The 13450-nt window shown below is 31.7% G+C and overlaps 1 protein-coding gene across 1 annotated transcript in view; it reads right to left on the bottom strand.

Moving 5' to 3' along the window:
- LOC142332831 (cryptochrome-1-like) overlaps window positions 1-13450 on the bottom strand; it is an 82003-nt gene that overhangs the window by 43241 nt on the left and 25312 nt on the right. Inside the window, exons 5-7 of the mRNA XM_075379453.1 lie at window positions 9295-9479; window positions 3937-4025; window positions 895-1035 (exon numbers count right to left, since the gene is read on the bottom strand). Of these exons, the coding sequence (XP_075235568.1) occupies window positions 895-1035; window positions 3937-4025; window positions 9295-9479 (415 nt within the window). The remainder of the gene's footprint in view (window positions 1-894; window positions 1036-3936; window positions 4026-9294; window positions 9480-13450) is intronic.

The following is a 13450-nucleotide window of genomic DNA, read 5'->3' as shown; positions in this document are numbered from 1 at the left end:
TGTAATGAATGTGAGGATGATGTAATGTTGAATAATGATAATGTGAATGATGTTTTCAATGCTAATGATGATCTTCTAATGAAAAAACATTACTCTTAATTAATTAAAAAGTAAATCCATGCTACTTTTAAGATTGTTCATTCCAAATTCATGAGTGTACATTTCAGATATAAAATTTAATGATATTATATTGTGTTTAATTGAATATAATACATTGTTCATGCAGTAATACTCATTCAATCACTATAATGATTCAAATAAGCGCCGAACCTGAAATTTTAAATAGGAAATCATGAAAAATGCTGCAGGACTTATGTGAATAAATATTGTATGTTTATTTACTGAAAAAACCTCTATGTGTAACTTATATCTACCAGTGATATGAAAATTTCCTTATTTTTATAAATATATTAATAAATAAGATTTACTGTATAGCTGGAAGAAAAACTGGAAAAGATAAATAATGGCAAAGTAAAAACAAAATATGTTTGTGTATACTAGAGAAGCTATAGTATATACAAGTAAAGGCAATGATTCTCCTTAAAATAAGTTCATTAACAACATAGTATGAAACAAATAATAAAACCATGATAAGGATTTAAGCAATAAGTATTTGCAAAGAAATGGTAGAGAGAGCAAATAATATACAATGATATAAGCCAATTAAAATAGCACCTAAAAGCTATGGAATAAAGAAAACGATTTTAAAAAAAAAATAGTATGATAAAATACTATGCTTCTAAAAACCACCACAAGCTAAGCTATATATACATTTAAATAAAATTAATGGATGATTGTTTTTGTTAAAAAAAAAATTGTTTTATATATATATATATATATATATATATATATATATATTTAAAATACAACAATAAAAATAAAATTCTGACTTACCTTTCTATAAAGATCATTTAGTTGATAATAGAATAATCTAGTTGACAAACAACCAAACCTAAGATACGGACTAAGACCAGTTTGACTTGCCAATAGTGACTGTGGTGTCATCTTAGGACGACCAAAGGATGCAACCCATGCCTAAATAAATAAATAAAGAAAGAAATAACATTAAAATGGAAAAAGAAAACTTTTCAAATTAAAGATGTTTTATATAGTAAAATAACTAAATGTCTGTAATAAAAAATGTAATAAATTAAAAAAAAAACAAACAATTTTCTAATCAAAAAATATCAACTTATTTCACTATAAGTAAAAAACCTTTTAAAGTGTACGTAGGAACCACAAAAACCACAAATTTAACATAAATAGACATTGGATCTTTTTGAAAGCTGTATTGTAGTAATAACAAATGCATTTATTATTTATTGTTTGTTTTTTTATTATTTGTAGTAGATGGAAAAAGATTGAGACTGCAGATTTACAGGCATAGTAAATGGAAAACAAGTGAATGAGGGGGGGTAGGAATATCCCAACATGAACATCTCAATCCCCTCCCCACGAGGGAGAAGAACACCCGCCTTGTAACATGTCCATTGCCACATCATCCTGTCCGTTGCTAGCCATTATTGGTTTTATCAGAAGACATCTTCTTCCCTTCAACTGATCAAGATTCCACAGTCATCAGCTTGTCTCGGTGAGATGCCACTGATATGAATGCCTTGGAAGACATTCAGTCAATACTGCCCTGTCTTAGCCTTCTCTGAAGGCATCGGACACCTGTTAGCTCTACCACGAGCCCTCAGGAACTACTCTACAAAATTTGCAGAAGCATGAAGACCCTGTGCCTAATTCTATTGCCATGTAATGTATGTGCCCACTTACAATATGATTTAATCTCAGTACATCACCATGTTTTGATAGCAACTATAAGTTATTGATTGGAGTGCAAACACCAAAATATATATCCCAGAGTACCTCAGGTTTGGTCCGTTCAAGAGCTTTGTTTAACCTCTAATCTCCTACTTCAGCTCCAACTTTCAGGCCCGCTAGGATGAACTACAAAGTTGATCGCAACTGTGGTTTCCTTATTTGCCCTTAATAATTCCACTCCAATTCAACCAAGAATTGCCATGCCCCAACATGAACAGCCAACACTTGTGCTATTAAGGTTATGGTGAACTCTTGAAGAATCCAGCTTAACTTTTTCAGTTCTGTGTATCTGAGCATCAAAGCCTTTCCAACATTTTAAGAAAATCTTCCATATAAAAAAGCTGATGTCAGTGTAAATAATTTAAATAAATTCACAATTTAAGAAACTAAATCCTATAACTTGTAGTTTTAATTTTAAAAAAAGAAGAATATATATATATTTGCTCAGTACATACTGAGCTCCTGGTTTAATATTAATCATAGAGCTTACAGTAAAAGTTAAATCATGAGTAATTGCAATAAGTATTTAAAGTTGGTTTATAGCAATTTGAAGGATAAAGAAGTTGAGTGTAAAATGTGTAAATATTATTCAAAATATGTTTTGCTCCTGATAAGGACGTTAGAATTTTTATCTCTGGTGGTTTTGTAGTGAGTGCAAATGTGAACGTAAGGGCAGTTACAGCCCCAATCAATTTTGGAACCAGTAACGGTAGTTAGTAAGGATGTCATGTTAAAAACAATAGATTACAAAACAATTAAGCAGCTTTTTGATGAACTTGAAGGAAGACTGACTGGGTGTCAAAGGAGAATGGAACAGGATTTGGGTGCTTCTCTTAAATTGTGTTGTAATAAGGTGGATGATCGTAATAAACTTTTGAACAAACAGTAAAACTGATAACATCTAGTGAAAGTGATTTGAGAAAATTGTGCTGTTAATTTTTATTTGATAAAACGTATTAATGGTGTTTTTGGAGAGCACAAGTAAGTTTGTTGTATCATAGTTACACAGTTGTAGTATAATTTGATATAGAAGTAATCGATAATTTTAATCTTTCAATTTATTATCAGACTGTTCATGGATTATAAACTAAATTAGATTTATCTATAGCATCACTTTATTCTATGAATTATGATATAATCATTTTGATTGACAGCCAAACTGAATTGTAGTTTTAATGAAGTGAACTATTTGATCATAGATATTGCATTTATTGTTGTGATAGAAACCAAACGGTTATGAGTATGTCACGGTGGTAGGATCTTGATTACTTATCAATCTAAATTCAAGACCTCTTTAATTCATTCACTGTTGATGACAAATTTGACATGTTACAAGTATATCTGGAAATGAAAATATACAATATTAACTTTTTAGTTGTTTACTTTCATCCATCTGCTCTATTAAGTCATTATGATAAATTTTTGGGTATGAAAGAAAGTTATTTTCAATTATAGAATGAATATAATATTGTATTTGGAGATTTTAACCTGGCTGGTGTAGTAGATCATAACTATAATTTTTGTTGCGGTTCTAACAAAAGTAAACAAATTGGTAATTTTATGACATTTTTTGTTCCAAAATGTTATACGAGTAATTAGATTAACAATGTTCATGGAAATACTTTAGATCTGATTCTTAGTAGCATCTATTTGAAAATTGAACGTGAATCTGTTCCATTGACAATGGAGAATATTCTTCATCTAGCTATCACTTCTCACTTGAAGCGCCCCCAATTACCTAGGCATAAACCAATTACTCTTGAGTATTTTATTTTCAAGAAAGGTAATTTTTATGAGATTTTTAAGGTATTATCTGGATCAAATGAGCAATATTTGTACAATTGTGCAAATGCGGATGAGGTGGTTGATAGTTTATCTCATGTTGTAAAGTTGTGTCAATAATTGCTGAACAGCCACAGTAAATGAATAATTAAAACTGGTATCTATTCTTAGTTCTACATCTAGTTTACTTAGTACAGTTAGTTGTAAATTAACTAAGCTGAAAAATTTATTGAATGTCAATAATGTTATTATATGGAGCGGACAGTTAGCCTTTGTACCGTTGTTAATAAATAAACAGTACAATTCAGTTAAATTCTTTATACATACTTTTCGTTCTAAATGTCTTTCCAGTCTTGCTAAAGCTTCAGACTCTCCCCCTTGCCATACCGGAGGTAAAAGACCATCTGTATCAAAACCTACAAAATGAAAAAATAAAGTTGTAAAAACATTAACAGTAAAATTCTGAGAAATATTCAATTAGATTCTGTTAAAAGAACAGCTGATATAATATAGGTGCAAGAAAAGTCTTGCACCACCGGTAAAATTCTAATATTTCTGTTTCATTTTGCCTGGTTGCAGGTGCTAATGCTGTTGCAGGTGCTAATGCTGTCGCAGGAGGAACATGGAAATCATTGTGTTGTGTGACCATGAAGGTTATTCATATTATATCAGAAATGAGTTTAATCGACGTCATCCTGAATGCAATCAATATCACACAGCACTTTGAGAATATTACTTGACAAGTTTAAGGAGGCAGCTAATGTTGCCGATTTGATCGGGAAGGCCATAGACTGATAATGCAGCACAAGAAGCTGTGATTTCCAAGGTCTATGGCAGTCCAAATAAGTCAATCTGAGAAACCAGCCCAAAACTGAACATTCCCCTTGATCCACTGTCCATGGTATTCTTAGGAAATAAAACTTTTAACTATTCAAGCTCCAGTTTCTGTAAAAAAATCTGAAGACGATCCTGTTTGTAGGATGGAAATATGTGGGTGGTTTTTGGACAGGATTGAGAAAAATGTGTGTGGACTTCCTATCTTCTGTACTGTTTTCAAATGAAGCTAATTTTTACATGAAACATGAAGTCAACAGACAAAATTTGCACTATTGGACAATGGAAAATCCCCATTAGTATAATCCCTCCATAAAGCAAGGGTTTCATCATGTAGTGGTATGGTGTGGCATCTGGAATAATCGTATCATTGCCCCATACCTTTTTGAAGGAAATGTGGATGGCAAAAAGTACTTGCAAATAATTATAAATTTGTCAATGCTTACACTGGATATCATTGGACAGCAACCTGAATGGTTCATGAAAGAAGGATTATAAGACTTGTTGTATGGGATCCACAGTCACTAAATTTGAATTAAATGGATTTTTCCTTCTGGTGGTATCTTTAGTCATGGGTATAAAGCATGAAGATTCCTGATCTGATCCTCTTACATCATAATTGAGGACGAATGCCACAATAAACAATCATGATAGACAATCACTAAAATAACCTAAAATTCCATCTACAGATCTGTTTGGAATTTGATGGAGGACATATTGAACAAATACGACGACTGTCCCTATGGGTGCTGGATGTTTTGGAAATCTGTAGATTGAGAAAGTTACAATTTAATTTTAAATTAACACTGCAGTTGTTCCTTAACATTATTTTAAACTCACTCATATTGATATGTACCACGCATTTACAACAAATTAAAGTACAAGTATAAATTCTATGATTTTTGAAATCATTCATCTGAAGGATTTGATGCACTTTTCAGTGAGCCAACTTTAATTTCAAATACTAAGTAGCGTTAAAACGTTTGCTCAATAAGTACATTTTGTTTGAAATAGTAACTATGATTGCATCTCTTGGGACATTTATTTCACAATGTCCCAATAAACCTGGCAATATGTTTGTTTTCATTTCAACAATAGTAACAAGTACACATTTATGTGACATTGTTGCAAGTTCAATAAACCTGCCATTGAACAAATAAAAATAAATAAATTTTTTTTTGCTTAAAACATCTGACAGAAACATTATGCTGCTGAAAAAAAAGAAAAAAAGTTTACGAATGGTTCAGGTGTTAATAATGATATGTGAATTAGGTATCTTGTCAACTATGACATCTGATGAAAAAAAATTCTGATGACTGAACATATTAAAACTGATCATAAGAAGTTGGGTAAGTTGGCTATATCAAGGGTTTTGATATACTCACTTCACAGTAATCTTTACAATGGTTTAAAAAATATTGTATTAATCAAACAAATAGTTCTCAAAAAGTTGTCAGCACCTTGATACATACAGATCAGGTAGTACCTTACTTCACACAATTTAAACTTTCTGAAGCATCTACCATCTCCTGACTTATTACCATCAACTAACTAATTTTCACACATTTTCTCACTTAAAATTAAACCCTAAAAGGAAAGTGATACAAGAAAATGATACATAATAAAAAACTTTAACTATGTTTTTGCCTAAAAAACTGGAGAATAGCTTGATGACTAAATTCAAATTTTAATTTCAGAATCTTCTTAAAATTAAACTTTGTAAACTTTCATGGTCTAAAACTTAAAATATTTTGGCATATGTCAACTTGCTTTTATACCATTCTCTAACATGCAAACAATTACTTTATCTTAAGATGAACTATAATAATTATAATTAGGAAGACACAGTTCTTAAAAATGAAAAAAATTAAAATTGTTATCTGTTAACAAAATTAATACAACTCTCAGCAAAAATACAAATCATTACACATTTGTTTTTTAATGAATAGACCAATTATTACTGATTTCTTTCAGCATACTACTATGAAAAAGATGGGATGTGTAAAACCAAATAAAAGAAAAAAATGGAAATGGATATTATCTTGCTGTTTAAGTTAATAAGATATGCCTCAAGCAATATGGATGTGGACCCCATTTTTCTGCAGTACAGAAAGCCTTTATGAGGTTTCACTAAATTTTTTAAGTCTGGTTCATAAAATGGTACATAAATTCATTTCCTAATTAAAGTTCCTCGTTCTACTGTGCTAACTGCTTCTATTATCTACTGATTATTACAAAATTCTTCAATTTTTTTTTAAATGTAGGATCCAGCAACAAGATCTGGCAGAAACTTACTAAAGAATACAGGGAAGAACAATGAAATAAAAACCAAACAAACAAATATTTAGTAGTAATTTACTGTTCATATATTTCTTTTTAAAAATTGCATCTTGTATATGTTAAAAATGATGCCTTGCAATTTCCTGCAATTTTCATCGAAAATTCACTATCATCCCAATTTCAGAATGGTGATTTAGGTCTGTCTCTTGCTACATTTTGACCTTTAGTTCCTTGAATAGTCTGTAGTCTGTTTTGGTACACTTATCTTTCAGATAAACCCAGAGAAAGTAGTCTGGAAGGGCTGTATCAGAAGATCTTCCAGGCCACTGTAATCTGCCAAATTTCAAGATCAGCTTCCAGTAAAACTGTTTACAAAGCTCTTAATTCTCTTGCCATACGGTTTAATGGTCCATCTTGTTGAAACTGGATGTCTTCTGTGTTTATGTTCTGTTTTTAAGAGATTAAAGAAAAAATAATTATGTAACATCTCTTAAAATTATTTACCACTGTTTCATCCTCAGAAATATGAACTGATGATGAAGTTTGAAGATACAACACATGATACTGTCACTTTCTCACAATGTATTGGTTTTTCATCCATCTCTAAAGAATTACCAGAAACCCAATAATAGCAAGTTTGTTTCTTTACATAACCACTTAAATAAAAATATGCCTTATCCGACACATAAAAGTTCTGAGATAATTTGACAGTTTCATTTTTTCAATAATTTAATTTGCAAAGTTCAGTTAAAAAACTTCATTTCTCACATTAATTTAAAGGTTACCTGTAATTTATAAGATTGGAGGGTCCTTACACTTTTATTAGATCCCAAGGCTTGTTGTGTATGGTGCACTGCAGATCTCTGTGGGGTTTGCTCTTCAGTTACCTTCACTCATTACATTTTCTTAGGCATTTCTACCATCAAAACGATGAACAAGAAAACAAAACAACAAAAGATGAACTCGTACTACTAAAGTGAAAGAATCTGTCCATAATAGGATAGAATTATTGAGGAAATGCAATAATTTCTTCCAAGTCTATAATTTACCCTTGGTGTATTGTAGCTCATTATACTCTTTCTTTTTCCTGTTTAGCCTTTGGTAATTACCTTTCAGATAATACTTCAGAGGATGAATGAGGATGATATGTATGAGTGTAAATGAAGTGTAGTCTTGTACAGTCTCAGTTCGACCATTTCTGAGATGTGTGGTTAATTGAAACCCAACCACCAAAGAACACCAGTATCCACGATCTAGTATTCAAATCCATGTAAAAATAATTGACTTTACTAGGACTTGAATGCTGGAACTCTTGTCTTGCAAATCATCTGATTTGGGAAGACACATTCACCACAAGACCAACCTGGTGGGTGTAGCTCATTATACTAGTAACCAGTAATCCCAGCTACCAACATCCCAAGCCCGTAGGGGGAAGACACCCACCTTGTGATGTTACCCGTTGCCACACCACTCCCTCCGTTCCAAGCCCTGAGGGGGTTTACCGGAGGTCGTCTTTAGACCCTCTAACTGATTAAATCTCACAGTCATCATCCAGGCCTCGGTCGGCATGCCACTGATGTAAATGCCTCGGCAGACATCAGTAAATACATTATAATTTCGCCTTCACGTAGGTCACAAACAGACATCTTCACATCCAACCTAACATGATTCCCTCAAACTAACTAACCGAAACCACAGAAGTGCGGACCCCATGCTAGTACAGATTTGACAACCGTTTGTGACTGTGAATGCCTCAGAAAACAAACGAGTTTAAAGTTAAATCAATGCTACACTCATACCAATCAAAACTGTGCTTTATGCAACATAGAAATTCAAACCTACCCCAAAATAAGTTGACCAGTTTAGGTCACCTAACAAGGGGAACACAACCTCATTCCGATCCACGCAGGAGCTGGGGACAAACCCCGCACTCCCACCCTGTCCCATCATGGTGTTTCGCATGGCATTACCAAGTCACGATCAGGATCGCCACTGGTGGAGGGAAGCCATGCCCCTGGTCGCACGGGCTACCACACCTGGCAGCGCAGCCCCTCCCCCACCAGTGGAAGCCCCGAATCGAATCACAAATACCAATATAACCGTGGCACAATGCCAATGCGCCTACCTCCAACCAATCCAATGCCTAAGCCGGAACCCTAGCCACCCAGGATTCTACTACGATCGAGTATCTCGACCAAACTTCCTCTGCAGACCTACACATTGCAAGGGCTCGAAGAAAACCAGCCACCACTATAGACCACCTCGCGGATCATCCAGTAGGTACAGAGATCCAGGAAGTATTCTGTCAAGTTCCCTAACAATAATCTCAACGTCACAAATTCATCAGATCTTGTTACTGGAAGCCATGTAACATTTTCCCATCTTAACAATTAACTAGCACATTTCAAAAGTTTCTTTCTTTGTCTAAAGCTTTCCTAAAATACTACACACACTCCTCTACATAAATAATTCTAAAAATATCTTTTTAATCCAATTATATTTTTTCAATTTTTTTTTTATTAAAAAAAATCCTGTTTATAAACCTATGATACAAAAAATAACATTACTTACCTAATTCTTCTAAAGAAGGAACACTATACTTTTCATCATAATCATCTGGTATTGGTGTTACAGCATTACCAATATATTTAATCGTGACTGTAGGCTCAGGTTGAGGAGGTGACTCCATCTGAGATACAATCGTTTGAAACTGTCGATATGTTAATGGAGCTTTACCACCATTATTTTCAATTATACTATAAAAAATACATTTTTATTACTTTATTAGTTCTTATATAATTTATTAATAAATCTAATTCCTAGAAATGTATGTTTCAAATCTATTTTTATCCACTTTATCAGCCCACCTACTTTTCAACATCCTCCAATAACACCAAACTCCAAAGGCTTTTATATTTTTCGTTTTGCATATCCTATTATCTACATTTCACTCCCACAAAGCGCTAAACTCCACATAAACAATTTAAAGGATTTCTATATAATTCTAAGATCTGTGTTTGATACTTGTAAACTTCTTTTTACATGAATGCTTTCCTTTGCTTGTGCCAATCTGCATTTTAGATTGTATTACTTCATCTAATTTTTATATTTTATTACCAAAATAAGAAAATTCTTTTATGACCCCTCATTATCATCCTTTTTGTCACATTTATTACCGTTATTTCACTCTTAATTTATTTCCAAATTGAATTTTTCTCTAAGTAATAAATCAATAAGAATTTATTCTCAGTTCTGATTTCTGCAAAAAACTATTATCAGCAATTTTTTATTTTTTCTCCCTAGAAAGTTATTTCACTCTCAAATCAATCTTAATTCCTGAATTAATTCTTCTACAGTGAATCACAAAGAATGCAACAAACTTTCAGGACATGTAAAATAAAGAAGTAAGTTTCTTTTTTTCTAAACTTAAGTTTATATGAATATGTTTATATCAATAAATATAAGTTTGGAAACGTTTAATCAGCAATTGTCGGCTGCCAAAACAAAATATTGTTTGTAAGTTGGCTTTAATGTTCGTATCTGTATTATTTTTCTAAAATATTTAATTCTTCTATTTTTAATATTAAAAATTGTATTAAATTTAACATTTACATTTTTATATGTCTTATTTTTAATAAACTTCAAAATTCTTACATTTGTATTTAGTTTTTGTGGACTTTATTCATGCCATTTTACTCAGAATCAAATTCTCTAAAAGTTTTGTTTATAACTTTTGTATGTTTGTTACCCATAACAGCTATTTTACACCAAACATAAAGTAATGTATTCTATGACTCCCAATCTTTTGTGTTTACCCCAGATATCTTGAAAACTACCAAAAAAATACAGTGTTAGACCTTTTTTTTTCAATTTTTCAGGTCAGATTTCATATAAAACCACTAAATCTATCTCATAATTTAAGTCCCAAGAATTACAGTCTGGGTTAATTTTAACAAAGGCACAGAAATAAGGGCAAAATCATTCATCAGCTGACACTCGCCAACTAAGTGTTTCTGAACCTATGTTTACATGAACGTTCTTTACTTTTCACAGTGGAACTGTCAGAACATATATATATTTTTTTTGTGAATCACCTAAACATAAAAATTAATAAGTAATGGGGACAGAACACATTCTTGTTTCATCCTATCTGAATCAGACCTTATATTTGTCTATGCTCTCCACTGCTGCCTATATTTCTTCTTTGTATTATAATACTTTATAAGGATTTTTAAATCCTTACAACTAATTTCAAGCTGGAGAGTCCATCATCAGTTTTTCTTTCCCTATTAAAAAAAATAAAAGTAACTAATTTGTTCTTTACATCAGGCTTGGGTAAACTACAGCCTACAAATCTAAAATCGTATTTTTAATGGAATACCTTTTAATTTGAAGCACAAACATACTTTATCACCATTCATACTATGTCGGTGAAGTAATAAGTTGAAAGTGCACAAATTCAAAGGTTTAGTTAGTTAACATCATTGCTATAGTTTGTTCAGTTGTTGCTTGTGTTTGCTTCAGTTTGGTTTTCTCGTTTGAAGTGGTTGATCAGCTTTATGCAAGTACAATAAAAACAATATTTATCTCCTTCAGGAAATAAATAAACAAAGAATTGAACAGGACCATTGTGTTTAACAAAGAATTAAACACAAAATTTTTTTTGCTAATATAATTATAAAGGCTATTTGTCTCACTTGCTGAGAGAGTGTAGCAGTGTTAAAAGAGTATAATATAAAAAGATATTTTACTACTAAACATTCTAAATATGGTGCCAATTTAACTCTGGAAGCAAAGAAGAAAAAAGCTAATTGAATGATTCAAGTTATATAAAGAACAAAATGTGTTCACGTGCTAAATTAATCGAAAAGAAGCTAATGTAGAGGCAAGCTTTATTATTGCTCAAATACTTGTAAAAAGAAACAAACCATTTTCTGATTTAGACTATATTTAAGATTGCATGACTAAACTTTGTGGGATTATAACACAAATTTGAGAGTATTAGTTTATCTTGGAGGACTGTAGTAAGAATTGAATCAATTGATAGTAATCTGAATGATCAGAAAAAATCTAAATTCATAACATGGTATTCGATAGCTCTCGACAAAAGTAATGATCAAAATAATACTGCATAGATTTATTAATTTTCATAAGTGGATGTACCTGTAAATTTGAAATAAGGAGCTTCTTGCAATGAATCGCTTAAAGACTAAACAATTGGAGCTGATGTATTTGAAAAAGTTGAAAATTGCTTAACAAGATTTAATTTACCATAGAAGAAAACTGTAAGCATAACAACTAACAGAGACCAAGTTAACTGGTAAAAATTTTGGAGCAAAATGAGAATTCAAGATAAAATTTGTGTAAATTATCCTGATTGTAATTTAATTATAATTCACTGAATTATACATCAACAAGTGTTGTAAAAGAAAGTGTTAAAAGTGGAAAGACGTCACATCTTGTATTATCAAATTTGTAAATTTGACACAATTGAGGGGATTAAAACATAGAAAGTTCATTAGTTTTCTTCAAGATAATTGATCTAGTTCACAAGCATTCCTTATCATAGTGAAATTTGATGGCTTATTTTAGGAAAAGTTCTGTGGCGAGTATGGAATCTAAAAGATGATGCCATCATTCTATTTTTAGAAATGCGAAACATTATAGATTTTCCAGAATTAACTGATAACCACTAGATAGATTTGTGATTTAGCATTTACTCTGGACTTCATGACACCTAAATAATCTCAACTCTGTATTACATGGTAAAAGTTTATATACCCCATGGTAAGATAACGAATTTGAATGCATTTTAATTAAAACTTGAAATTGTTTCAATGATATTAATTGATTAACAAACCACTTTCTGAATATGAAGTTGCTGAAAATACTAAAAAATAAACTTTAAGAATATAGTGAAATTACCAATGCTTTGAATGGTGACTTTTTATGAAGATTTGGCAATTTTCAAAAAATTGACAAGGCTGTCAATAGTACACCAATTATTTTCAACAGAAATTGACAGTGCCCAAATGAGCTAAAAATTGAGATTATAGATGTACAATCTGATTCTGATTTAGGGAATTGCATCGTCATGAAAAAATCTGTAAATTTTATAATGCTCTTAATTTGGACAAATTCGACTAATTTAAAGATTTAGCTCAAAAAATGTTGGGTATTTTTGGATCAACTTAAATATGTGAGCAAACATTTTCTATCATGAATATTAATAAAAATAATTTCCAATTTAGCATTAACGATGAATATTTAAAAGCAGTTTTAAGAATCTCACTACAAAATTCATACTTTTCTTTTTCTGTTTAACCTCCAGAACCACCATAAGGTATTACTTCAGAAGATGAATGAGGATGATATACGAGGTGATACCCAAAAGTTCGGGGAATTTTACCATAAAAAAAAAATAGCTTACCATAACTTATAGTTTCCACTGTCTCCTTCAAAGTAATACCCTTGGGCATTGATACAGTGATCCCAGTGTTTTTCCCATGATTCCATGCATCCCTGGAAGTCTGCAGGTGTAAGTGTTCGAAGCATGTTCTGCATTTCTTCCTGAATCTCCTCAATTGTGTTAAAACGATGCCTTTCAATTGAAATTTTATTTTCGGTAAGAGAAAAAAGTCAGACGGGGCAAGGTCAGGCGAATAGGGTGGGTGGGGAATCACTACCGTCTTTTTGGAAGCCAAGAAATTCCGAACGGCTAGCGATG

This window comes from Lycorma delicatula, chromosome 12 (assembly GCF_047948215.1).
Source record: "Lycorma delicatula isolate Av1 chromosome 12, ASM4794821v1, whole genome shotgun sequence".
Lineage (NCBI taxonomy): Eukaryota > Metazoa > Arthropoda > Insecta > Hemiptera > Fulgoridae > Lycorma > Lycorma delicatula.
This window is presented reverse-complemented; position numbering and strand designations above follow the sequence as displayed.